This window comes from Echeneis naucrates, chromosome 22 (genome assembly GCF_900963305.1).
Source record: "Echeneis naucrates chromosome 22, fEcheNa1.1, whole genome shotgun sequence".
Classification (NCBI taxonomy): domain Eukaryota; kingdom Metazoa; phylum Chordata; class Actinopteri; order Carangiformes; family Echeneidae; genus Echeneis; species Echeneis naucrates.
In genome coordinates, this window is record NC_042532.1 from 15652414 (window position 1) to 15679930 (window position 27517).

General features: G+C 42.7%; 2 protein-coding genes across 5 annotated transcripts; both read right to left on the reverse strand.

Annotated features, from left to right (window-relative positions):
- Positions 1–434: 434 nt before the first annotated feature.
- Positions 435–14326, reverse strand: diras1b (DIRAS family, GTP-binding RAS-like 1b). 2 transcript variants are annotated; one of them, XM_029494620.1, is made up of 4 exons: positions 14028–14326; positions 12917–13082; positions 1844–2185; positions 435–960 (listed from the first exon to the last, which is right to left on the reverse strand). In XM_029494620.1, the coding sequence occupies exons 3-4, from the start codon at positions 2150–2152 to the stop codon at positions 673–675; spliced, it is 597 nt and encodes a 198-aa protein (XP_029350480.1). In that variant the 5' UTR covers positions 2153–2185; positions 12917–13082; positions 14028–14326; the 3' UTR covers positions 435–672. The 2 variants fall into 2 exon arrangements, with proteins under 2 accessions (XP_029350480.1, XP_029350481.1); XM_029494621.1 differs by lacking the exon at positions 14028–14326 and having other exon boundaries at positions 12917–13133.
- Positions 5918–21120, reverse strand: LOC115036424 (receptor expression-enhancing protein 5). Of its 3 annotated transcripts, XR_003840392.1 has the most exons (8): positions 21040–21120; positions 20824–20947; positions 17433–17526; positions 16537–16675; positions 15585–15753; positions 15301–15388; positions 10679–10705; positions 5918–5950 (listed from the first exon to the last, which is right to left on the reverse strand). XR_003840392.1 is itself a non-coding variant. In XM_029494623.1 (6 exons), the coding sequence occupies exons 2-6, from the start codon at positions 20936–20938 to the stop codon at positions 15382–15384; spliced, it is 546 nt and encodes a 181-aa protein (XP_029350483.1). In that variant the 5' UTR covers positions 20939–20947; positions 21040–21120; the 3' UTR covers positions 14665–15381. The 3 variants fall into 3 exon arrangements, 2 of the variants coding, with proteins under 2 accessions (XP_029350483.1, XP_029350482.1); XM_029494623.1 differs by lacking the exons at positions 5918–5950; positions 10679–10705 and having other exon boundaries at positions 14665–15388; positions 15563–15753; XM_029494622.1 differs by lacking the exons at positions 5918–5950; positions 10679–10705 and having other exon boundaries at positions 14666–15388.
- Between the last annotated feature and the right edge of the window lie 6397 nt (positions 21121–27517).

Consider the following 27517-nt stretch of genomic DNA (forward strand, 5'->3'; position numbering starts at 1 on the left):
TCTACCAGATGAGTGAGCTTAACTAACTTTGTCGACTCTGTTATATACATTAAATTTTTCTACAGTTCTTATAATAGGGGGGTTCGCAGTGGATGAGGGTGCTGGGGTGTTGGGTGGGGGGGTGGGGGGTGGGCGCTTAGCAGGGTAAGGAGAATTAGGGTGCAGAAGTGAGAGAGGACTTTGAATGTTTTGTGTTGATCAGGAACCTTCTGTCTTTGTCGAGCGGTGCTGTTGTCTGTGGTCTTCGTTGCAGATCCTCTGTCAGGTTTTGTGGCACTTTGGACAACGCAGAAGTCAACAACCACACTGTTTCCAGTTATGGTTGACGTCCAAAGCTGACACATGCGTCTCATTTGTTTTTTGTTTTTTTTGGAACTTCCCTGACAGCCACCCCCCCTCCCGCCCATTCTTCCTTTAAGCAGAATGCACATGGATGTAATGCTCCAAGCTGAACTCCGGTAATGTTTCCGGTATATAAGTTGTGTTTGTGAATGCAGCAGTCAAACGGAGCAGGATGTGGATGTGATGAGATTTCCGTTGCCTTGGAGACCTTTTGCTCAGAGTGATACGCTTAGTGAGTCCCCTTTTTCTCCCTTCTTTCCCTTCCATTTCTCGGTATTTCCCCCCCTACCCTCTCTCACCTCCACCTCCACGCTCCTCCTCCTCCTGGATTTACATTACGCTGCATTTGCCCTTCAGTCTCTCGGCACGGGACTGCTTCCCCGAGCGCTTGCCGTCGATGTTGAGGCTCATGTTCCTCTTCTTGTCCAGGTTGAGGAGCTCCTGGAAGAGCTCGGTTACGTTGTGGTTGGTCTTGGCTGACGTCTCCATGAAGGCGCACTTCCACTGGTTGGCCTGAGCCTCCCCGTCCTTGGTCTCCACCTCCCGCTGGGTCTCGTCACTCTTGTTGCCTACGAGCATGATGGGGATGGCCTCCACGTTGCCTTTTATGGCCAGGACCTGAAACAGGAGGAAAATAAATAAGAGAAACTCTTTTTATGCATTTAGTTCAAAGTCAGCGGTCAACTGTTGACAAATGTTGATTTCGGAGGTAATCTTAACCGCAGCTAAAATCATCCTCGGAGAATGAACACCATGTCTGAGAGGTAAAATAAAACGGAGCATGCTGGTAGCCTAGGAGCGTAAGTGGCTGTGCATTTCTATCAGCGACTAGCTGACATATCAGAACGGATGGTGCAGTGGGCATCTTTTATTTATTCATGTTGTATTCTAGCTTGTAACTGGTTCCAGCTGACACAGTGTTACTTGTGCTTATGGTCTGGCTGTCGGTGCTGCAAAGGTTTTGGTCGTGTCCTGTGCTGCAAATTTATAGCATTGGTTCCTTCAGTTGTCGTCTCAGCTGCCTGAATCCATGTTTATGAGGCTGGCGTTGGCTCACTGCAGCTCCAAGGCAGAAACACACAGCCATGGCATTGACTGAAAAACTCATGGTGTGTTTTGTATTTTATGTGTAGGTTCGGACCATTTCTGAAGTAATAGTTATCTTTCGTGTGAATTCTGTAATAGTTTTGATAAATAAAACCAAATAGCAAATAAAACCTCTAAAACCCTACTTTATAAATTAAAGCTAGACTGATGAACTGCATTTTATTATTTTAGTAAGTTTCTTTTTTTCCAACTTGTCACTATTAGCGGTTGGTTCCTCATCTGCAAAGAACTGATAACTGATGCATTAACCTCAAAGACCTCAAAGCTCGATGTCTCCTGATAAATGCAACCCTTTTACCCTAGAAGACAAAAAAAGTCAAGTCTTCGGTGGATGAGAGGCACAATCACACACAAAATGACATGAGAATGAACACACACACCCACATTTACCCACCTGTTGGTAAATGGGCTTCAGCTCCTCCAGGGACTGTTTGCTCGTGATGGAGTAGACCAGGATGAAGGCGTGGCCTTTGGAGATGGACAGGCGTTGCATGGCCGGGAACTGGTGGCTCCCTGTGGTGTCGGTGATCTGGAGCGTGCACACGCTCTTGTCGCAGCTGATCACCTGGCGGTAGGTGTCCTCTACCGTGGGGATGTAGGTGTCCCTGAAGGTGCCCTTCACGAAACGCAGGACGAGGGAGCTCTTCCCCACTCCCCCTGCCCCGAACACCACCACACGATAGTCGTTGCTCTGCTCTGGCATTCTGGCCCCCTCAGGCTTGAGACAGTGTCACACCTATGATGTTGGATGGTGGGGGGGGGGGGGGGGTGAAGGGGAAGCAGGGTGAGAGGAGAGGGTGTGGAAGAGCAGGGGGAGAAGGTTTTTTTTTTTTTTTTAAGCAAAGCAGCAGATTCACCGCAGACGCAGGAAAAGGAAGGGTAAGTGCTGGCAGGACTCAGCCTCAGGCCAGTGGGCGTAAAAGCAGTCTGTCCTCGTGGTCTAACCGTGAGCCAGAGTACAAATTAGAGAGGATGAGTTTGGTGACGCTCCAAGTGTTTCCCCTGATGCAGACATTTCCCTAATCAATACGTTCTGCAGATTCAGAGTTTCAAGCCCAAAAACATTCTCGCGCCTCCTCATTTACCAACTAAGCTCAGCTGAAACCTCCAAGCCCTCAGGTCGTGGACACAACAACACAAACTCATGCATAATACAACACCGCAGATCACTGTTAGCTTCACAAATGAAGCATATAATTCATTAGATTGCGTTAAGCTGAATGGCAGTGATATCTTTAATCTGTGCATGACTTCACTGCCTCTCTGATGTGTTTTCCCTGGTGATCCAGGATCACCAGGTCGCAAAAGCATCGGCATCAAAGGTAGCCTGTTATAGACGTAAACAGAAACTCGGATGTGTGTGTGTGTGTGTGGGGGGAGAACCAAAAACTAGCCTGCTTATCTCAGTTTTGGTGTCATGTTTGTGCATGTGAAAGGTAAAGGTAGACATAAAAATGTGCCCGTCTCCTCCTCGTCCCCTGGAGGCGGCTGAAAATCAAAGCCCATCTAATCATCCATTTTATGTTAACTTCAGATCCAGTGCAGCAGGTGTCAGAATTGAACACAGTGTTATGACAAACTCTTCTGCTCCATTTGTCTTGAAGCATCCCTCAAATCACTAAAGCTCCGACGGACTGACTGCTCACTTCCTGCCAAATGATTGACAGCCAAAGGTAACGGAGCATTTAGCTTCAGAGCCAGATATTTTTCCCTCAGAATTTAACAGAGACAAACACAGCTGAGATTAAACGAGGGTGAAATATCGGATTTATCTCTGTGGGGGTCACAGCTTGTTGCGCTGCTCCCATGTGTCCTAAAAAATAAATAAATAAATAATAAAAACTAAAAAAAATTAATAAATAAAAATCAATAGACGCAGAAATTCAAAACCAGTTGGAGGAGTTATTTCATTGTTTGTTGAATTTTCCGTCATGGAGTCATCTAGTCTGAGTTTTGATTTATTAAATGGATTTATTTCTGGATTATATTCTCTTTTTTAGTTACCAATACTTCTGTGGATTTGGGTAAATCCGGGACTGTTTAAGCAGGTAGTCTGGATTTGGACCAGCATGCACCTGGATGGGCCAGTGGTTATTTACAGGAGAGGGAGAGACGCTTTGCTTCCTTGTTTGCTTGCTTTTTGGGATAAATAAATCAAGACAATGCGACGGCTCCTTTGGGACAGCGGCTTCCTTTGTCGTTGCGGCATCAGAGGCCTTTGGGTTTTGTGTTGTAGTCAAAGTTTTTATGAGAAACAGTAGCCACTGTTTTTATACAAAAGGCCTACTGCGATAACAGTTTGCATGAATACTTTTAAAGACAAGGTTAAAAAGGAAACTGGGACTACTGAATCCAAACTGGGTACCGGGCAAAGTAAAGACAATCTAAAGGTTTAGTCAGCAGTGTTTGCATCTGGACACTGTCCTCACAGCTAATCTACTGCTACCTTTGGAAGCGCTTTGTGTGTCTGCTGAGGATCCCCGCGCGATGATGCACTGCACCTTGTTACATTATTCATCTGTTGTGGTTCCAAACTTGCTTTAAGGTCCCATAATAAGATGCTCCTTCAGCTGTGATCATGTGCTGCTCTCTAAGCTCCGGCTGTAATGAAACAGTAAATGGACATCAATACTAGATGGAATAAGTGGATTTCTGTCATGCTTGCGCTGCTGGAACCCACTATTGATGGCGGGGCCCTTGTAATTGCATTGCCAGATTCTAGATAATATCAGTCAAGGTGTTCAGAATGAATGGGGATACAGGGAGGGCCTCTTGTGTTTTATGGTCAATCTATAGATATAAGTCTGGTTGGCATATAAGAGTGTTTTATATCCATTCTGAGCACACCAGCGCTATTTCATTTGCAGGTAAACCTGCGTCTTCTGCTCATGTGCATGCAGGCTGTTGTCTTCTTATGCAGCTTTATGGCGTCTCGAGTATACAGTGCACCCTGTATTTTACAGAACAACTGTCTAAATAACGATTTTCCCGGTGTGATTGAAGCTTCAACTCTGGAATAAATGCTCAAGTTTAAAGCCTGTTTATGCATTTCTCTTTAAAATAATTGCAGGTCTTGGAAATAAAAACCTGCTTTAGGAGAGTAAATATGGAATAGGCAACAGCGTTAAAAGTTTCAGCAGTGATGTGCAACATTGCTACAAGGCAAAACTGTTCAAAATAGCAGAAATGGTAAAAACACTTTTAGCTTTAATGAGGCCTTCAGCCACTCTGAGGGATTGTGGTCTGAGCTGCACAGTGGTCTGAGTGCTGCACAGTGATTTCTGCTTAGGCCTGCTATATGTCAGACTGAAACAAAGCCACACATACAAAAGGACGAGGACGTGTGCACTGACGGTAAACTATTGCGGCTTTTCATTTTTCTTTCATTGTTCTGGCAATGGCATAAGATTTTCTTCCTTGAAGCAGCTATAACCAAAGTTACAAATACCAAATGACAAAATGTCCGTGAAAGGTTTTGTCCGTAGCGAAGCGCCCGCAGAGACTTATCAACCAACTCTGCAGCAGACTGCACCACCTCGGCGACTCTCAGCTCATTTTCTTTGGTTTCACACGCAGTGACTTTACCTGCTTTTGCCTCACTCTCGCTGCTCTGATCAGCGGACATCTGCTCTGAAATATTAACGACTAGTTGGTGAAGATAGTGAGTTTTGCATCAACAGAGCCTGAAATTGCCCCCCTTAGAAGTTGGTGGAGACCAAAAACTGAGCTAAAAAGGGATCATACTGAATGCAAACATAACTCCAATTGCAATGTTGGATTTGGAAACAGTTTGCTGATATTTTGGCCGTATCAACTTTCTATCTTCACTGAAAATAAATTTAAAGAATGCTAACAATCCCTCGGGCCAAGGATTCAGCAGGATGTTCTGTAATTTGTAATAAATAATCACAATGGACATCTTGGACAGTAATTTTACAGCCCCCTTTCAAATAAATTTGGTTAAACGGGGGTTTTCTTATCCTGTCTGACTTATTTTTAGCTGCATAGCTGTTTCCCAGATCCTGTGTTATAATTAGTCATAGAAACAGAGGCCAAAAACTGCTAAAATTATTTGAACCCATATTAAGAAAACAGAATTATCCTATCCTTCGGCCTGCATATGGTGGAGCAGCGACAGTCTGTTATCTCCTCCTGAAAACGTTTGTCAGGAGCCTCCTCTTGCTGTTCCTCCTGCTCCCTCAGTGCCGTTTGATCAATAAACTCAGGCCTGCTGTGGTTTTGATCAATGGGTCTCGTCTGTCTGGGCCCTGTCAGTCTCTCTCTCTCTCTCTCTCTCTCTCTCTGTTTTTTTGTGTTGGGATGTGGCTTTCAGCTCCATGACAACGTTTCTGCTCATCCAAACCTTCCTTCGCTCCCTCCCCTCTTTCACCTGAACTAAAATTAGCCATCTCCCTCCCTTCTGTCAGCAGCTATAACTGCACGCACAGGTGCAACCTCAGTGACACACACACACACACACACACACACACACACACACACAACGCAAAGGCGCTATACTTCCGTTTTCTCATCATTTGTCCTTGACACCAAACCTCTGAGATTAATGACACCCCTCCTAAATGCAAGCTGGCTCTCTCTCCGTTTCCCCCTCCTCTTCTCTTGTTTTATTTGAAATGAGAGGACTGCAGTTCCTTAATGAATTAATGGTACACTAGAAATGCATCTGTAGCAGTGCAGCCAAACTCCATTAGCAGATCGCTTTGGCAGGGACCAAGCTGGCCTCCTCCGTCCCTCTCAGTCAGAAAATAGAGGCAGCACAGCCTTCTCCACTCATTTATTTCGCCGCGCGAGCAAGGAAATGTCACCTTTAGCAAAAACATGCACATAATTTCCCTCAAGAGAGCCACTTACGCAGAGGCACAAAGGAAGCGCATTAACCAACATCAAACACAATGCCATTCAAAAGATCAAGAGTGTGATTAAACAGACACCCACAAAGCGGTCCCATGGTATCTTGTGGAGAAAGGGTTTTTAAATCAAGCCACGGATACTGGAATGTTGTGGATATGTCGTTATTTTGGCAATGAGGATCAACGGATTGGGGCTGAAACTTTTCTGAAATATCTGTCCTCATCTGGCAACAGCCGTGACATCTAAAACACACACAGACAAACACAAACACACACGCCGCAATATGTGAAGTCGGTGAAAAGTCTCCACAGTGTGTGTGTATGTGTGTGTTTCAGATGTGTGCTCGCCTCTGTTCAGTCAAGCAGAAGATTCCCTGATCTCTCTGCACACATCAGCTCCAGCTTTTCAAGTGTGTGTGTGTGTGTGTGTGTGTTTTCTCACAGGAATGAATCTGCGTTTTTAGCGAGGCAATTTTTAGACCCGGGCGTTTTCATTAGGTCTGAGCAGACTGTAGAGGTTCAATTTCTAAATTTTGATTCATTCTCACATGTTCAGCCATGCTGCTGCTTTGCTGCATTCACACCTACCAAAAAAAAAAAAAAAATCAAGTGGGAAGTCCAAAGACAATGCAATGACGTGAGCCTATCTTATTTGTAAATTTCTTGGGGTAATTTTAAATTAATGAACATGGATTACATGAAGTACATATTTTTTTCTGCCTCCTGTCTCACTAAGTCTGTTTGTCTGACAATGCGTTTGAGGGCGATGATGCAAAGAAAGGAAACAATCTTTCCACGTCCATCAGAGCTCTCAAATGTTTTTTACGATCCATCAGAATAATAGATTCTCTCTACTGAATACAGGCTGAACACTGTTGTGTGACTGTTTTTATTTTATTTTATTGTGTTTCAAAAGAAATTAAAATGACAACTGGTATTTAAATAGATATCATATTCAATTTAATCAATAGGGACATTTTGTGCTTGAGTGTTTCATTGTGTGAATATTCATTTGGCTTTATATGACTGGCCCCAGTCTCCTCATCTTTAAGAGTTGCAATATGTGCACAGCGTACACAAGAGGATATGAATGTATTGAGTGTGTATCTGTGCACTCTGACTTTTAACAGACTTGAATACCTCGCATCAGAGCCGGTCTATACTCTGATTGAGCTTACACCACTGTACGTGCACGGAGCACCGGCATTAGACTGTACAAGAGATTGCAGCACTGTGGTCTTGGCTTAGTAGCTAATCATTGAGCTTAACCTCCTCTGTGCTCCTGGCCTGCTCTGCATTGACCCAATTCCCAGGACTTAAGTTACCGGCGGTCTCCCTTTAAGACTGCACGCAGCTCTTGATGCTCGCAGAAGCGCTGTGGCATGGTCCGACGTTGCTCACAACATGACATTTGACTTGGAGCAAGAGATATGCAGAAATATGACCACTGATCACAATGCGGCCGTGTAAACTGTTTTAATCTCTTCATTTTATGTCCAAGCCAAACTGTCTGACGAGTAAAATTAGTGTTATAATCGTTGGAGTGAAAATATGATAAAAGGCTAAGCACAACACCTTTCAAAAAGCTCAAGCTTTGACGAAATAAAACTGTTTTCTGAAGGTCACAGGTCTGAAATGCTTTGCACGAAAGGTGGAATATTCCCACTTTGGTGGCCTGCTGCAGCAAATGGCCAGATTTGAACCATGGCCACAATCTTTAGGATGGGGTCTTCATAGTGCTGCAGTAATTGTATTTAAATGTATTTATAAAACCACAGTTTGTATCATTCCCCTTTGTTACAGAGTTATTGATACTCTGCAGTATCAGTTTCTGCAACATCTGTACTGTCACAGGAGAAAGAATCATGTTTGGTCCAAACCCATGGGGTCAAATTTCCTTTGGAGTTCAAGCCTCAAACGGGAACCTTAGAAATCTATGAAGGGGAAACATTTCTTTAGACATTTTCAATGATGTCAGACCTTACGTTGCATTGTCTTGTTCGTGATTTAGGTCTCTAAAAGCCAAAGTCTGTCTGGAAAACACCCTTCTACCTGCAACTAATGACTAAGGATGTCAAAAATGAAAACATGTAGTACATGTTCGGTTCAATTAGAGCGAAACATTTCCCCTTCAGGCAGATTGATTCCTAAGGTGTAATCAAACACTGTAAACATAATCCTGCTGATTCTATGCAGCAGTGTTACACAGGATGCTGGATGGAACAGGCCCCTGTAATTAGTGTTCGAGTGTGTATTAGTACTAAGTCTTAGCTCGACCTGGGGAACCCTGGGTTGCTCCGTCTGGCCTCTCTGTAAGATCCTGCTAATACCTCAGCCTGACAATCCGGGGGAAAAAAAAACAAAAACAAAAACACACGCACCTGGGCCCGAGGAGTGGTAAGATCACGTCTGTTTCCAAGTCTTCACAGCATATTTATTTTTCCAGAAAGCTCGTTCGTAGAAGTGAAAGAACTAATTACAGACTAGTGGGAGCATGTTGCAGAAACATGTCTGCGGCGACAGATGGTGACAGGGTTGGTAGTTTTGAAACTGACGAGATCAGCCAGCCGCAGCTTTTTTTAAAAAATGATTACTATACCATTTGATGCAGGTCTGACAACAACACAGATGGCGAAAGGCAGAAACAAGGGACTCCGGCTGCAGACTGCTTGTGACGAGCGAAAACCTAACTACCGGGTGTTTTTTTTTTTTTTTTCTTAAAACTTATTTAAAGATGGGCTGCATTTTGCATCAAGTGAACAGCTTATATTTGAGAAAAAAGTCAAATAAAACGTGTTGACTCAGAGGTCACGGAGTACATAACTGAGCAGAGCTGCCCAGCCTGTCCTATGAGTAGTTACACACAAAAGCAGCAGCATCCTGTCTAATGCCATGTATAATGAAGACTGTATAGCCCTTTCAAATGAGCTGATGCTGTCAGTACAACTAAAACACTTTAGCATTGATCTGTTCCAGTATTAAAGCAGACATTATGGAGTGTACAGTTATATATAGCTCAGAGGTGCTCAACGGTGATGGCGCACTTGTGCTGTCAAAGCAACAGACAGAACTAAACATCCTGGAGGAGACAACAATAAACTATTTCGAATCAATTGCAATAACCAGGTGAAGATAAGGCCTCTACTGCTGCTCGTCTCGCACTCAAAAAAGCAACGCAGACGTATGCATGCACTCTGTGGAGGAGAAGTCCATTTTTGTTTCATGCTTTTGTAATTTGACTGAATTTATATACGACGCTGACATTTAAGATGTCAAAAGGAATGGCTTTAAAAAAAAAAAAAAAAAAGTAGAAATGCACAGATGTCGGTCAGCCATAGTTAAAAACTGCATTTCTCTCGCACAGACTTAACTCTGCCTCCTTTTGTGTTTCTCATTCTCAAAGTAAGGACGATCCACAGGAGGTGGACGTTCTTCTGAGCTAAAAGCTATTTCAGATTCACAGATCCATTCAGTGACAAAATGGCAGTTGTCCAGCACAACAACAACAACAACAGACTACAACTCATAGATGCAAACTTACTCATAATAGCACGATCATTTGTAATTTACTGTCACTACTGACTTTTTATGAGTTTCTACATCGTCTCAGCTACTGAGCAACATAAACATGTCCGCTTCTGTAGAATTTCTACGGATTATATGTGGAAATTTTCTGCTGTTCTATATTTATCTGGAGAATATTGCATTTTTTTTATGAGAAAAGTGAAATAGTTCCTGGTGAATTTTACCTTTATGCATGGTGTTAATTTAATCAGTAGGAATCAACAAGCTCTTAGAATGAGCAAAACGCTCCTTTTTTAAATCTCTAAAGCCAAAGTTGACTTAAACATCCGGCCATGCCAGACACTCCAGACATATGCGACTTCCCCCCAACAGGTTTCGTCTTCCTGACTGTTGGTTATCCCGCCCGGCCTTTTGTGAGAGGCTTTTGCTGGGCCCTGAAGACTGAAAAGAAATACTGCCAAAAATAACCAGCATCCACGCTCCTCTCCACCATCGTCATCATCAGGCGTGCTCCCACCATCACCAGCATCATCTCCTCTTTCTGTGTTTTCTCCTTGTTACCACGTATTGAGTCATTCCTTTGTCCCGCCTCAGCACAGTGGAGTGTTTCTTATGCAACTGTTCTGTGGTTGTTGAAAACAGACAAACAAGCGGACAGGCAGGCAGGCAGTTAGGCAGGCATCCAGGACGTGGACACTGCCCCCACACTCCCTCCATTCCCAGCGACCCCCCAGCATCTCTGTGCTCTTCTCGACCACACGCTTTCAAGCTAAATCACAGCATTTACTGTCATACACCTCTGCTCTCCTTTCTTCCTGCAATGCACACACACGCACACACACACACACACACACACACACCCTTGACTGGCAGTGTTCAATGCATACAGGAAGTTGAGTCACATACATATGCACACACATATGTGCACAGAGAAGGCCTGCATGACTCACAACCCCCTTTTGAATGCCGCGTTGCCTTTCCTCTCCAGTCATGAGACTCACAACAAACATCCCATCAGGGATGGACGAGGAGGAGGAGGAGGAGGAGGAAGCATGGAGAAACAGAGATCCAGATGGAGGATTAACTATGGCATTTGCCACAGAAACTGGGCTTTATGCGTCACGCTGGCGTCATTAATAGTGTATGGTCTAATGTTGACGTGCATCTCCACCTCGACTCGACTCAGGAAGGGGGTTGGCAGGAGCGGGCTCGCCGTCCGTCCGCAGATTGTTGCGCAACGCCATTACAGACCACCCTACTCCTGCCTTGTTTCATTCATAAATACCAGAGGATCGCCATCTCGCAGCTGTGCCATCATTTCGCAGTCGCAGCGACACCCCCCCCCCCCTCCTCCTCCTCCTCCACCCACTCCTCCTCCACCTGCCTTTACTCCTCAAAGCAATATGATAATCCCGACACCCTCATATCTCTGCCCTCTCTCTCTCTCTCTCACTCTCCTGCTGACTGCCAATATGGCTGTGCGGGCATAGACTACATCCATCCATCCATACTGTGCACAGCACCGATGTAACCAAACAACAAGACATCAGCCGGTGTGGATGCATTTTAAAATCGACACTCGTCATCCACCCCGTGTTGGCCGCGAACAGCGGGGAATGTGTGCGCTTACAGCAGCCAGGCAGGCAGCAGGAGCACGGCTACGCCACTGAATACCAACATCTACCCTCCGTGTAAAGACGCGGGGCCGAGCAGCAGCCTCTCCATACCTGGTCGAGAAGAATCGCTCCGCTTCAGACTCGTCCTCGGTTTAGACGGATGAACGACAAACGCCGACAGCGTCCTAAAGCATTTTACTCGGTTCATGTAGAGCTCATGTCGTCCGATTTCTAACACCACCACAGCAGACTCTCTCTCTCTCTCTCTCTCTCTCTCTCCCTCTCTCGCAGATAGGACGTGGGAGGTGCTATGCCCCCTCTCTCTCTCTCTTTTTCTGTCCACACTTGATTTTCTGTCAGTTCATACACTTCCTGGTGGTTGGTTGTCAGCAAAATAAGATATGAAAAAAGAAAAAGAGATCTGCCTTGATTAAAAATAAAAAAATAAACTGTGAGAATGTGACCACGAAAATGACAGACAGTTAGGTGCATACTAATATAATAACAAACGACACATCTAACTTCTTCTTAAATTAGCTCGGAGCCACAGTGTGGTCATATGTAAATGTAGAAGATGTAGGAAAGCTGGAGGTAAAAGCATCGGCCGGTCCCTGAGCAGCAAATCATATTAAAGTAGCCTAATTGATGAAATTACATTCACGGTCAAAAATGTAACCTAAGCAGAGCTCCATTTCATTTCCAAATGATTCCGTCGATGTTTCAGCCACAGCCAAGTACACTGTAGCCACCACATATCTCTGGGGCCAGGGAGGATGCACGACAGCTCAGCTTTGACTCAAGAACGACAAGACAACTTAAAACGTTTTGGTCAGAATGAGCAGGCCGACGAGGATCATAGGATAAGTGCTTCCTCGAGCACTCGTCGTTAAACAGAGCCATAGATGCATGAGGGTTCAAGTATTAATAAGGTCAAGTTATTAATGAGGTGGGTTAGGGTTAGGTAGAAGTCTGTCTGGAGGGCTTTGAAATGATAATACAACATTGCAACCCTGTGTACCAGATCCGGGACCAGCACCACGGACAGCGACCGCCTTGTGTTTCAGCACCGTGGACAGCGCAGGGAACACCTGAATAGAGTCGTGTATCAAGGTTGTACAATCCGGTCTACACAACTACTGCACATACACACACACACACACACACACCCACCCACACAACACAGCAAAACGACATGACACCGATGGAAAAAGATGACACATACTGTAGAGGCTGGCATACCGGAAGTGTACCAGCCCACCAGCTATGAAGACGCCCATATGAATTCTCCAACCATGACAGCAAAGACGGGGGGGGGGGAAATTGAATTAATTTGGGCTAATGTCAAAAATAAATGGGAACAACACATCCCTGGTGCTACTAAAGGCCCGCGGATGAAGCAGAGCAGGCCTTGTTATGAGCTGTGATAGTACGTGACGGTCTCAGTGTATGACTCACCAACTCTCCGCCTTGGCAGCCTTGTGTTTGTCCCCCTCTGTCGGAAGACCTGGAAACTGCAGGAATTTGAGCGGCGGAGGGGCGGGTAGTGGCAGTCAGACAAGCAGACAGGGTGATTTCAAGTAGCATTGATTGTCTTTAGTCCAGGGGATCATGAGCTCAACACCTGGGAGGAACAAGGCAGGACAGGAGAAAAGACAGACGTAATGGATCCGGATCTAGGCCCAGATCCAGGTCCAAGACACTTCCATGAGGCTGTACGCCTACCTTTATCTAATCCTCTTGCACATAATAGGAGATTAGCATGGATTTACTCACATTGAATCTACAATTTTTTTAGGTTTCCCAGCAGCACAATTCAGATGAATTAATACTAAAATCTCAATGTTATTAAAGACACCAACAGGTCAGAGAATTTTAGACATTCAAACTTCCTGCATGCAGAATGTACGCTTTTACCTTTAGCCATATAACAAAATGTAAATTTATGTTATGCTATTGTTACTTTTAATTAAACTCAAGAAAATGTACTGACAATATATGAAATGTAAAACTTCTCAGTAGTTTTTAAAGCTTTTTTTCTTCCACCACTTTTCTCCCCAAGAGTGAATATACAGGAAAACACCAGCAGAAACAATATCAGTTTGCATTTAAAGCCAATTTAAATTAAAAATGGATTAGTTACCTGACTGGAACATTGAACTGGAGGAACATTACTGAGAGGACTAAATGGTAATTAATTCAGTAATTGACACATTCAAGTCAAAACCACCAGGGTCAAATCCCCAGATGGAGATGCTGGAAAAGTCAACAGATCATAAAGACTGTTAGGATTCCTCCTCTGTGGACAATGACTGTCATCTCTATCTGGAGCATACGATGTAGCTAACCAACATCTAGTAAGGAAAAGCCAGTGAAAAAATATTTGCGTATGCAAATAAAACAAATTTCCTCTTCAGCTCTTCTGCTATCCTAAGTCACTTCCAGATCCATACTCTATACAAAGCCTCGGATGAAACCACACAGCGGCAAGATGCAATTATTGGTTTCTGTGGCCAGTTTCTGTTAAATCAATAACATGTTGGTCACTGGTGGCTCAGAGGATACATACCAAGCACCCAGCAGACACATCTTCACGGCAGCCATTTCCAGATGGGTGCCTCCGTCTTGCTGTGCTGGTGTGCGGCCACAGCACGAGCACCATCCACTGTTTCCCACACATTACATCCAGTGCACGAATACAAAGAGCCTCCCATTCAAAGTCCCTCAAGCGTGAATACAGAGTCAAACACAAATTAAAGCGTGGGTGGTTAGGCTGTCTGAAAGCCCGTAAATGTACTTGAGGGTGACAGGTTAAAAGATCAAGTGGATCTGTAGGGTTGGAGAAGAAATGTGCATCGCATGCAGATTTTTTTTTCTTGAAACAAATATTTAAAATCAAACATTCTCCTGCACCATGTTCGAAATGATTATTAAAATGATCTACAACCATATTTGAAAAGGTGCTAGCATTTTCTTTTATATTCTCCAGCAATTTCATATTTAAAAAAAAAAAAATCTCAATATCCATAAATTTTCTCAGATTTGTATCTGAAATAACAAAAACAAACAAATTAAAAAACTATTATAGAAATCATTAGTGTGAGAGCATTTGTACCAAATGAATCCCATTTTCCTATTTGAACGAAATTATATCTCTCCCTCTCTCTGAGTGAGCGAGAGGGAGAGAGAGAGCCTGAGAAGTAACAGACACAGACACTATTTCCAGTCCACCAGGATCCCAGTTTTACTCTTTCATCATTAAATTAAGACATATCAAAAGACAGAAGTCGTCAAGTTAAACAGAGTGAGAATTTCCCAGAAGCTCAAGCAGGATTTAAAATCTGCTTGGCTCAAGTGAGAGTAAGGCTTGTAAGAGCAATGCAAACATTACTGACATGTAAAAGTTAGAGTTATAATTCATGGACACACTTTAAGGCAACTCCCTTTCATAACCATACTGGTGTTACCTTAAGTTCTTTGTCGCAGATGGCTCAATTAGACAAGTCTGACTAGACCGCCCTTGTTGCTAATTCACACAGGTACACAATCCCAAATTTTGCTATAGACATATTTCTTCCCACATATTTAGTTACAGTATACAAAGAAAAATAGGATTTCTTCAAAAGGTCACAGTTTTACCGATTGTCTTAGCAGTACCGATGGCAGTAAAGAGACAGTGAAGAGACAAAGAAGTTGTGATTTTATCTCAGCAGTGTGAAGCTTCAATTCACTGCATGAGGGTGGGTGTTGGGAGGGAATCAATCATTCATGTTCATTATAGAGGGGAGGACAAAACAAAAGCAAAATGACAGACACACATTAACTCTCAGTCATTCTTTCAAACACACACACACACACACACACACACACACACAAAGCCTTCTCATGTTTCTCACTGGTCCTTTTCATGGTTGAGGGCCCGGTTAACAACTGATGGAAGAAAAAGAGAAACAGAAATATGAAAAAGATCCAAACATACAATTGATTTCTGATATTTGGAGGAGACATTGTTACGGCGTGAAACTGTGAGGTGATGCGCATGCTTATCTGCTGTGAGAGCATGCTGATGTGGTGAATAAGGTATACAAATGTGGCTCTACTTGCATGACTACTGTGGGTATCTCACCCTCCTTTGTGACATTCTCCGTCATGTTCTTAGCCTTGGAAGTCAGGTCGCTGACAACATTGTCCATGGCAGCCTGGTGTTTCAAGAAAAATGGCCTGATCACACGCTGGTACAAGATCTCAGATCCGTTCCATGTCACTGGAGCCATACACCAGATCAGGAACAAACACTGAGGAAAGAGCAAATGGAAGATCTCAGATATTACGAAGCTGTGACTTCCTGTCCCAACTATCCAGCGTCTGATCTTATTCTGAGATAATAACCTGAATATTTTTAGGGTTTACATTTTCAGTTGGAACAAACAATTTGACCAAGTGACATCAGGTTTTAAAAGGCTGTGACATTCATTTAACCATAATAATTGACATATAAATCCCACTGATTTTTCTTTGAATAATTAAAAAAAAAAAGTTTACCAATTGCTTATAATGCAATAATACCTTGGGTGCAGCCACAAAGTTATACAATCAAGAAGAAAAGTGTTAGCATTTTTACTCCAATGCTGTGCTACACATCTGGTCTATGTTTGTCATCACTCACTACAAAGATTGGGAAAAGGTTTATTAATCCTATTTCCACCAGGATCTTTTATATATATTCATGTTTGTAAAGCAAATTTATTATGAAAACAGTACCATCTGGTTAAAGGTCAAAGCAGGACTTTGTGATACCCGGGGTCATTTTGTCTTCATTTTAAAAATATATCTGACAAAAATATAGTATGGCCTAGAGATTTCTCAAGTTTCCTTACGTTGACATTACACCGTTTGTCCACAAGAGGATGCCGTTGGCAAGCTATGACGTGTCAACTCGTGAGTCAACAAAGCGTGACTGACTTCACAGTGAAAGCAGACTGAAGTCAGATGACAGCTACATTAGGAGTGAAAACAGTGAAACAGAAAGTACAAAAAAGAAAAAAAAAAAAACTGCATCAAACAAAAGGTCAGCCTACCTTTCCAGCATAGTAAAAGGGGAACCAGAAGAGGAAGATGTCAGAGAAGGCCTCAACGATGCTGAAGAGCCCATACACAACCCAGTAGGTCAACCATTGAGTGTCGTCTTCCTTATTGCTGCTCTCGATGGCCTTGATGCTAAAGACGACAATGCAAACAGTACAGAAAGAGATTAAGACTTCCACAACTAGCTGTACTACAGACCAAACACTCAGGATGTTGGAATAAACACGCCAAAAAGAAAGACTTTGTTCTAAATATATCTATATCTAGTATCTAGTAAGTAAATTACAGTTTGGGTCTATTCTAAATGAGCACTTTGGACTGCACATAATTTGACATGTTGTAGCAGGAAAGGAACAGCTGCGATTAAAGCCCTTTAATAAATAATAACGGCTGCTTTCTAATGTGTCAGTTCTAAAGCTCTGGTGTTGTGTACACTGCCAGTAACAACAGACAGACACATTATTGTTCTTTGTTACGCCAAGCTTTTCCTGAAACAAGTCAAAAAAATTAGCAAAGTAAATACATAAAAACTAAAAAGGAATCAGAAAGGCTTCAGTCTTAGTTGGTTTGGTGACACCTGCAGTTTCTGGTGGTAATAGCAAAGGGAGTTGAATAGTACAAAATGTCACAGGACTCTAGTGGCTGCAAAGTGAGCTATTGCCAATTTAATAAATTTAAACCTGTTTCCATCTTTCTATGAGAAACCAAGCGCTGATTTTACAGTACTTGGCATGAGTTTGTGTACAGCAGCTGGTGACCTGGCTGAGAAGCCAGTGTGCGACCTATCGCCTGCAGCTTTTCATCTAAACACTGACTGCTTCTTGTTCCATTACTGCCAATGTTCCATTGATTTAGGTATTTATGGAAATAAGTTTAACGTCATACATACGAGAAATATGCTGGATATATAAACCCAATCAGGTTGCAGAGCAGTGAGGCTCCATATCCAAACAGGAGATACAGCCCAAGAAAACCCAGAACACCTGCAGTAGGAGAAAGATGAGAAGTAGCACTGAGATGAGATTAAGAGGTGGGACAGCAAAGGGAGGGTGAGGCTGTCCAGTTACTTTACAAACATATCTCATGTCAAGTGATATTAACTTGCTGTCAGCAGTGTGCCTGATAGCAGTATGTGAGGACAGGACAGCACCAGGATTATGAGGCGCACTGAGCACAAGGACACTGATATTCAAATCCTGCAATGAAAGCGCTGACTTTAAATATACCTCACAGATCAAACACACACAATTCTGTTGTGAATCAAATTGTAATAGACTCTGAAGAGGTGATAAATGAGGTGGTCATAGAGTGTCCATGATGTTTTACTTCATAAGGTCATGCTGTGAGTTACACACACTAACAAAATGTTGAGAACAATCAGCTCTATGTGAACTGAACTGCAAGCTGCTTACTCTTAGGAAGCCCTTTGGCTGTGTTGCTTTCATTCGTCGCTTGGACGCTTTAACAAACTCCTGGTTAGCTGACAGCAAAACAACAAAAACAAAAACAAATAAAACAACAAACTAATTACTTGGTAAGAGGTATACTGCAGTCTGAGCAGCTATTTCAGCCTGTCTGTTTCTTTTCAATGTCATTCAAAACACTCCCAAGTCTAGAAAACATTTTCAGATCGCAGATCTGGGAACTTGTTTCCATGCAAATCTGTCTTCAGTAATTCACGATGTGAGGAATGACTACACCGCCCTCAAGCTGCTGTAGATGCAGGTTGATGTCATAAAGCATTTAAATTGATGCAAAACTCAACTTTTGATATAAAATTTAACTACCACAAACACAATAAATTAATTAAGGTATCCAAAGGACCAAAAACCTTTAATACAGTTTCAGCAATTACCTGCTGTCTGGTATTTACATCTCATTTGATTGTACCAACTCATATACAAATATCCACGTATTTCCTGGTCTGCCCAGCTTCCTTTAATGAGGGAAACTGGATAAACAGCTTGAAATAGGAGACCCCAGACCCTGAAACACTTTGGACAGGGATATAATGAACTGGTGCTTTTAAATAGTCACTAATAAAAACCTGACTGCATAATCTGCATAAACATTTCTCAACAAAAACCTGCCTGCTATCTGGCTTTGCACTGACTAAGCAGCCTGAACAAAATAAACAATAAAGGCATTCACGTGACATTGTAGATTTTACAGCCTCAAATGAAAACACATGTCTTCCTGGTGGCTGGTGGAAAAAATGAAAATGAGGATACAAAAGCCAACGCAGTTATGTAAGCCTGTAATGATTCAAACTTCTCATTATACTGTGTAGTGACTGGTAACTTTGCTACAAATCCAGTTCCTCTTATCACATCACCACAAACAACACACACGCACAAAAAAAAAAAAAAATAATGCCAAGAGACCAACAGGAGAAGGATCACTTTAAAAACATGAAGTTAATTAACAAGCTCCACTCTGAGTTTGGCTGCAGACAGCAGAGATGTCAACAGAGCAAGCAGGCACCACTTAGTGGCCGTTTGATTAGCATACCTGGATCAATGCAGAGTACAAGATTATGCTGTGAGCCAACGCTCACATTTTAACATGCCTGCAATGTGGCCAAAGTATCATATGAATGGCTGCTGCCTTACTGACAAGCTTACCAGTCAGTCCTGCAACTCGGACAGGCAACTTACAGACATTATAATTTGCTGTTTGCCGTTCCGCTAACTGCATGGTATAACTGGTATTTGACTACAATCCATGATGTTTGTTTTGCCAGCCAGTTTGGTGGCCAAGTGTGGGGAAGAGAAGAGAAAAATGGAAGTATTTAAATGCAGCTCCGACACAAATTCAAACTACTTTACTTACAACTTGCAATTATTTAATCATTTCATTAGTCCTGAGAAGACGATAGCGTGCCTGATGCAAAAAGAGGCTTCTGTACTTGCACTCAACAGATAATAATGATTAAACACAGGCAAACAAACTGGTGGTATCAGCTGTGGTTAGCCAATCAAAGATACATCAGTATTTCAGAACATGCCAGCTGCTAAGAATCTAGAAACTGCAGGCTCACAAATAATGGGGATGAATTTGAAGTAGTTTGGAAAAGGGCTGAAACTACTATACTAGTATGTGTACTTATGTGGTTTCATGCAGTCTACACCGACATCTTTGTTGGTCAGTGATTAAGAAAACAATTCATTTTTACATTTGAGATGCTGGACCTAGGACATAACTTTGGTTTATTATTGCCGGTCTTGTTTAGAAAGCATGCTGCCATAACAGTTTTGTCTAGCAGAGAGCCCTCACTAGCTCATTTTCTAGCTGTTCATTGTTCAGCACATAGGTTGGTACCACTTCTTCAAAAGCTAAAGGGCCCTAATCAAAACATACAAGCAAAATCAAACAAAGAAACTGTTGTGTTTGTTGTGTTTCAAAAAAGCATTTGCAAAAAAAATATCAAAGTCAATATTGCAGTTATTTCTATTTGTCGCTATATTTGATGTTGTAAACTCCATCTGAAAATAGCAAGGAATCTTCAGGGTTATTTGTGAACCTGGTTATGCTCCAAATCTTATGTATATATAGTGCAACTAAATACAGACATATGCAGCAGCAAAGTCTGGCTGGCATTTACAATCTGTGTGACCTTGAAATTGGCAGATAAAACGCAATAGTTGCATTTGGCTGTCAGCACAAATCAATTGTGAGAGGAGACAGTAGGTGTGAATGTAGGTCGCCGTGGCTGACACGTTTCCTGTGGCTGTGTGGCATCAGAGGTAAAATGTTGTCAAAAACACAAAGTCCTGACACCCAACTGACAAATGTGCCTGCAGTTAAATAAGCAGTGGTTATTACTTTAATCTCTGTCCCTGGATATTTCAGGACATAGTTTTTGTTTTTGAAATAATTTAATTAAAAATAAAAATACCCCTAGGAGGTGGTGGTGGTGGTGGAGGAGGAGGAGGCAGAGGCCCTGAGGCATTGGAGGCATTTCATTCAGCAGCAACATTTTTGAAATAGGTTTCTGCAGGGTGGATTATTAACCAGCTCTGAAGCTCTAATCTCACAGTGTGGCATAAAGGTCTGAGCTGGGAAGGAGCTAATCAGGAGCCGTGCCAGTCTGCTGCATTAGCAGAGATGTGGTTAAAGTTTCAAGAGCAGAACTTCCATTTTTTTTCTTTCTCTCTCTCTCTTTTCCCATCCGAGCATTTTAGATCGTTATTATTATTATTATTATTATTATTATTATTATTATTATATTACTCTCCTCCTGCTCTTTCGGGGTCAGGGTCAGGGTTTATTTTCCATACCTAAGGTGATATATTCCCTCTTCACTCCCGTTTTTCGCTCCAGCGTCGCCAGCTGATCCGTCACAAAGTTCTTCTCATGGAGCACGGCCACGAAGCGCTCCTTCAAATGACTCATTTCCCGAGCCTGTGGTGGACGCCGAGGAAGGGTTAAGATGTTACACCTATCGACTTTTTAATTCTTTTGGGGTAAACACTGGGTTATTTTTTTTTACCGACCTTAGATGAGTAGCTTAGCCCGAAAACTCGCCGGTTGGTCGCCGAGCCGACTCTGCTGAGGTAACAGAGTCGGAAAGAAGGGGCGGGGCTCGGCGGGCTCACTGACCAATCAGGGAGCTCCGTGGAGTAACGTTTACTGCGGCTGGTGAAAAAAACGGTGTGTACGGAGCCGCGCTTTAAAATACTCTAAATTTAAATAAAATAATTAAAGCACTCAAAATAAACAGAAATCAAAATGTATAAGCTTATAAAATATTTCTTAATCAAAATAAGCCCCTTTGAAGTGCACTGGATGAATTAGTGTGCCATCTTTTTGGCTGGACTGAGCTTTAACCGAAGGGCAGCACTGTTCGGTGGTTGCCAGTTTAGGAGCCCTGACGTCGAAACTGGCAACCAGTGGGTTTATGTTTGCTAGTAGCTGCTCTGTTCTTTGGTGGCTTTATTTGTGGAATAGGGAAAAAGAAGAGGCTAGTAAATTCAAAGCCAAAGTCATGCACGTCCCACAATTTATTCATCACAAACATTTATTCAGTCATTCTAAAGCATTTTCAAGACCTTTTTATGCATTTTTTTTATATTAGGGAAACACTTTATCAGGGTTTTTCTTCCACCCATGATGATGGGAGTAGTTTTATCCAAACACTTGTATGTTCATTTATTTCAGGCCTCTGGTAAGTTGCAGACTGGCACCACTAGAGGACGACAGCATTACGTGCCACTTGCAGGCCTCCCAGCTCAGACGTGTACTCCCTCAGACAAGTCCATCTCTTAGCTGAGGATCACAATATCAGACTGGCCTCAGAAAATGCTGCACTGAGACTGAGCAGGTTGCCAGCCTGCAGGAGAGAAACGAAAAAACCGGTTCATGCCAATCGCTGCCTGCAGTGGATGCTGGGGAGAAAGCTGCACATGGTCAAAGAGCATCAGTGATTTGGAGAAGGCCCTAAAGGCCACAAATGGGACCATGATGAGAGAAAGCTGAGCCAGCTGCAGGTGAAGATCACAGAGAAAGGACAAAGACATCAGCACTATCAGAAGGGAGATCAAAACTCATTGAGGAGAAATTGAGCTTTTCATCGCATCTGAGCCTCGCAGAGGCTGAACTGAAGCCAAGCGTGAGCAGATACAAGACTCTAGATGAGGAGTTCAAGAAGGAGGTGGAGGGCTGGGGGGGGTGTCTGAGGTGTCTGAGAAAACTGTGGGCCTTCTTTGACTTTGAGTTTATTGGTATGGATAGTGCCCAGTCTCTTGGCTTGGACTGGATGGCTGAGCTGCTGCCACCACAGGCAGGCAGGCGTTTGTGCTCAGGAAAGACTCCATGTTGCTTCAATTCCACTCTGCAGAGTTTTAAAGCTTTACATTGATCGCACACATTGGATGGATTATTTTGAGTGTTTAACAGTACACATGCTTTAATATTTTCCATGAGGTGGCGAGAAAACGAAGTAAAGTTTTCACTGCTGAGTTGGTTTACCTCCTCCCAAATCTACCCCAATCCCTATACCTGCTGACACCCCCCTCCAATGCCCAATATGCTTTACTCTACTCCTTTCACTCTCCTCCCCAACACCCAATTACCCCCCTACCCCTCAATTCTCACCACCCACTGCCTTTTATCCTTTTTAAAAATCCATAAAAGCTGAAATAAGCTCTTTACTCATCGCTTTCTGCGTCTGATAAGAACAGGTAAATATCTTAAACCACAGCTGTGTTGACTGATTGATGTAACATGCTCTTGAAAATGTTTGACCACATTATAATAAATCAACATCATGCCAATACGAGGTTGTTATGAAGCTGAAGCGTCAGCAGAGGACAGTGTGCACTTGCCGATGAGCACAAAGGTTTTTGGCGGCTTTGCAAAGACAGAAAGAGCAGAGAGATGAGGAACAGAAAGTCTAAAGTTTCTCCATGAGCTGAAAGAGTTTGCATGGAAATAAAACCTGCTCTCACTCCACCTCATCTGCCCCTCTCAGTTTCATGAGGACAGGTGGGCCCACATGTGCTTTGCATGACTTTTATGCATCGCTGCTCTGAACGCTTTGAGTTCTGTCACGGTCACAGTTTGAACCATTGTTGTGCACACGCTGAAAACTGCATCAGGATAACTGATGCTTGTCCTGTTGGGTTTTCTGAGGGTGAGAAGGTCTAACATTTATCTCATATCATATATTAATATTTGGAGTGAGTGGAACTTCCCTCTTATTTAGTTTATTATTTTGACTTATTTTTAAACTATTGTATTAAAATTTAAATGACAGAATGTTAAGATTTTTATTCCCATTGTCATTCAACAGTCTTTTGAAGACAAATTTCTGACCCAGACTGATTAATTGAAGTTGTGTTCATCTTGGAGGGACTTCAAATATTGGTTCTGATCTCAGATGGGACCTTCAGAAACCTGGAGAGGATCCAAAACTTCTTATATACCACGCATCAACTCCAAACTCAGGAACTCTGTCTCGGATCAGAGGCAGTACATCTGATTCTCTGATTCTCATTACACTTTAGCCATCAGTGATGTTCAAGCTGAAGCTGTTGGAGATTACCGCCGTCTGGGCTTCCACAGAGATGGAGCGTTTACACAGGGCTGGAAAAAAACTTCCCTCAGTCTAACTGAAGTGAAAACAGTCTGCTGCAGGAACAGAAAGTTACTGAGGAGGAAAACTGGGCCAGTGAACTACTGAACTCATATAATTCACATGAAATAAAATCAAAATTTACCGATTGAATATTAAGAAAACAGTGACGGAAATGGCAAAAAGCATTCCAATTAATTTTAATATTTCCACTTTAAATAAAGATTATTTCTACAGTGTTGTTGAACTTTTCTGAACGTGACAGAGAAACGATCAAATCAAATCAAATCACACCAACCACAGTGGATACAAACTGATCCTTAAATCCTCAGCTGCTCCGCTAATATGAATATTTTCTTCTCTCTGATGAAGATGATATTTAGTGTAAATCCAAGCAGCATTATTTCTCCTGATGTTTGTCCCTCGTTGCCTTCAGTCTGTGGAGAGCAGAGAGATCATTTCCATAGAGAGGAGGCTTTGCATCGTCAGCTGATCCTCCAGTGAAGTGAGAAGGTTTATAGTCCTGTGAGTTCAACACTGCAGGACTCAGATCTGTCAGTCAACACAGCAGAAAGCACAACCACCATGACTCTCATCACCATCCTCATCTGGACGCTGGCCTGCTGCTGTTTTCCAGGTTCATTCACTCAGCAACATTTCAGACATGATGTGCTGCCTTTTCTCTTCGTTTCTTTCTGCTGATAAATGACACATTTGTTTTTGTGTGCAGGATGCAGCGGTCAGGTGACTGTGACTCAGCCTTCAGTAGAGACAGCCAGTCCAGGATCCACCGTCACTCTGACCTGTAAAACCAGCCAGGATGTTTATAATGATGATGATGATGATGATTACATGTTCTGGTACCAACAGAAAACTGGACAGTCTCCAAAGCTCCTGATAAAATATGTAAACCAACGTGTATCAGGAACACCAGCTCGGTTTAGTGGCAGTGGAAGCCGCTCTGACTTCAGTTTGACCATCAGTGGAGTTCAGACTGAAGATGCAGCAGTTTATTACTGTCAGAGTTATCATGAGATAAATAGTGCTGCTGTGTTCACACAGTGATTTGTAGTCGTACAAAAACCTCCCTCAGCCAGATGCAGAGACACTGAGCTGTTAGAGCAGGAAGAGACTCTGACACAGACCGCTGAACACAGAGCTGACAGTAAACCCACCAAGCACCAAATACACATTAAAAACTTCCAACAACCGGCTTTATGAAATGTTGATATATGAGCAACAACCAAACCTTCTACAGTTCAGTCAGGTCGATCTGAATCTCCACGAGATCATCAAATCATTCAGCCAAATAATTTTTATACTTTTCATTCATGAAAAATTATGGTAACACTCACAATTATGAAGAAAATCTAAATTATCACAATTATTTTGATGCTGTTTTCCACACCATGGGAGCAACAGATGATCCATATGTATATATATGCTTTGAAACAATAGTTGTTTCCATGGGACGGTTTTTAAGTTTCCATTCAAAGAAATGATGGTGTTTCCAAAAGTCAAAATTTCAGTCAAAGCGTAAAAATCAGGTTATCGTTAACATCCAGGGTTAAAATGGAGGACAAAAGTAAAAATGAAATAATCCACAGTAAAAAAAAATGACAACCAGACATGAAATTAAATCACTAAATGTTTATTTCTCTTGCAAAAGAACCAAAATACAGCATGTGAGGGAAATAATGAAGAAATGTTCAGGTAAGGATGCAAAGCTGCATAAAATCTAAATGGTAACAGATAACACGGGAATTGAACAGCTACAGACAACGTGGGCATCTAAAGAAAGAAATGTGTGGCGAGAAGAGATGAGCAGCTTCACGAAGATCTCCATCAAAGAAGCAGCATCGTCTCCAGACAGGAAGTGATGCTGAAGCTCTACTCGGAGCAGCGGTCAGGCTCCAGGGTTTGAGTGACAGGACTGTGTCCATTCAGAATGGCCTCACAGCTCACTGAGCCCGCCTTCCTCCACTGGTCTTCAGAGAGGCTCAGGGTGCTGCTCCACCTGTAGCGGCCGTCGCTCCCCAGGACCTCGGGGCTATTTGACACCCCCGAGGAGCTGCTGCTGCCCCCCACCTTCCAGCCCAGCCTCCAGGCTGAGGGGAAGCCCCCGTTGGCCAGACACACCAGAGTAGCATCACCCTGCTGCAGCTTCTCTCTGGAGGGGGGGAAGACGGTCAGGATGGGCCGCACCACCCCCACTGGAGGAGAGAGAGGTGGAGGAAAGATAAAGGAAGGAGAATGAAGGCTTGTTGATAAAGAAAGCAGACGTACTGCTCATTTACTGCACTGATCAAATGAAACACAACAACATCTCATAAATCACTCAGCATCAGACACACCATTCAAGAGTCAGAGCAACTGAAACAAACTGGACTGATGAAGATAGTTTAAAGTGACCGAGCTGAAACTCTGATGAGAAAACAGTTCCAACCTTTGTCATCTGTCTCTTTCACTTCCTTTTCTCTACGTGTAAAAGGAATGAACCGTGAACACAGAGCCGAGCCGCTTTTACACATAAAATATATTTATGTCATGTTGTTTTTCAAAGTGAAGCGAAAATCTCATTTCAACGGTTTTGTTTTAAATGTAAAATTTACGTTTCGAAACATTTTGAGGCAGAAAATAGTTCATCAGACTGAGATCAGCTTTTCTGTATAACACAACTTTTACAAAAACGAAAATGATCAACATTTGAGAACTGAGCTGAATCACAATGGACTTCAAAATGTTAAATAAACTTAAAAAAGATAAAACTTTAGCAAAATGAAAATCACTGGTACTTACAGTCCACGATGAGTTTGGTTCCTCCACCAAAAGTCCACCACAGTGATACAAACTCATTAAGCGGCCGTACAAAAACCTCCTGCACTGTGAACAATCATCTATCCACTGAAAACAATCTCTGCTTGTTCTGATAACACAGAAAAATATCTACTTTTCACATCTACACAGTTTGTTTCATGATATGAACTGAAATGATTTGAAACAAGAAGATTATTTCTTCAGTTTTCTTGAACTTTTCTAAACCTGACAGAGAAACGATCACAGTCTCCTTGTAACAAAGTCACATTTTCCACACTTTAATAGCAGCTGATAAATGGTTGAATGAACATGTTGTTTTTTAATGTTAATGATTCATTTTAAGAGTCATTCAAATAAAAATAATGATCTACGTTGAACTCGACAAACAGACAACAAACAGACACATCACACCAACCACAGAGGACACAAACTGATCCTTAAATCCTCAGCTGCTATGAATATTTTCTTCTCTTTGATGAAGATGATATTTAGTGTAAATCCAAGCAGCATTATTTCTCCTGATGTTTGTCCCTCGTTGCCTTCAGTCTGTGGAGAGCAGAGAGATCATTTCCATAGAGAGGAGGCTTTGCATCGTCAGCTGATCCTCCAGTGAAGTGAGAAGGTTTATAGTCCTGTGAGTTCAACACTGCAGGACTCAGATCTGTCAGTCAACACAGCAGAAAGCACAACCACCATGACTCTCATCACCATCCTCATCTGGACGCTGGCCTGCTGCTGTTTTCCAGGTTCATTCACTCAGCAACATTTCAGACATGATGTGCTGCCTTTTCTCTTCGTTTCTTTCTGCTGATAAATGACACATTTGTTTTTGTGTGCAGGATGCAGCGGTCAGGTGACTGTGACTCAGCCTTCAGTAGAGACAGCCAGTCCAGGATCCACCGTCACTCTGACCTGTAAAACCAGCCGGGATGTTTATGGCAATAATTACATGTTCTGGTACCAACAGAAATCTGGACAGTCTCCAAAGCTCCTGATAAGATATGTAAACCAACGTGTATCAGGAACACCAGCTCGGTTTAGCGGCAGTGGAAGCCGCTCTGACTTCAGTTTGACCATCAGTG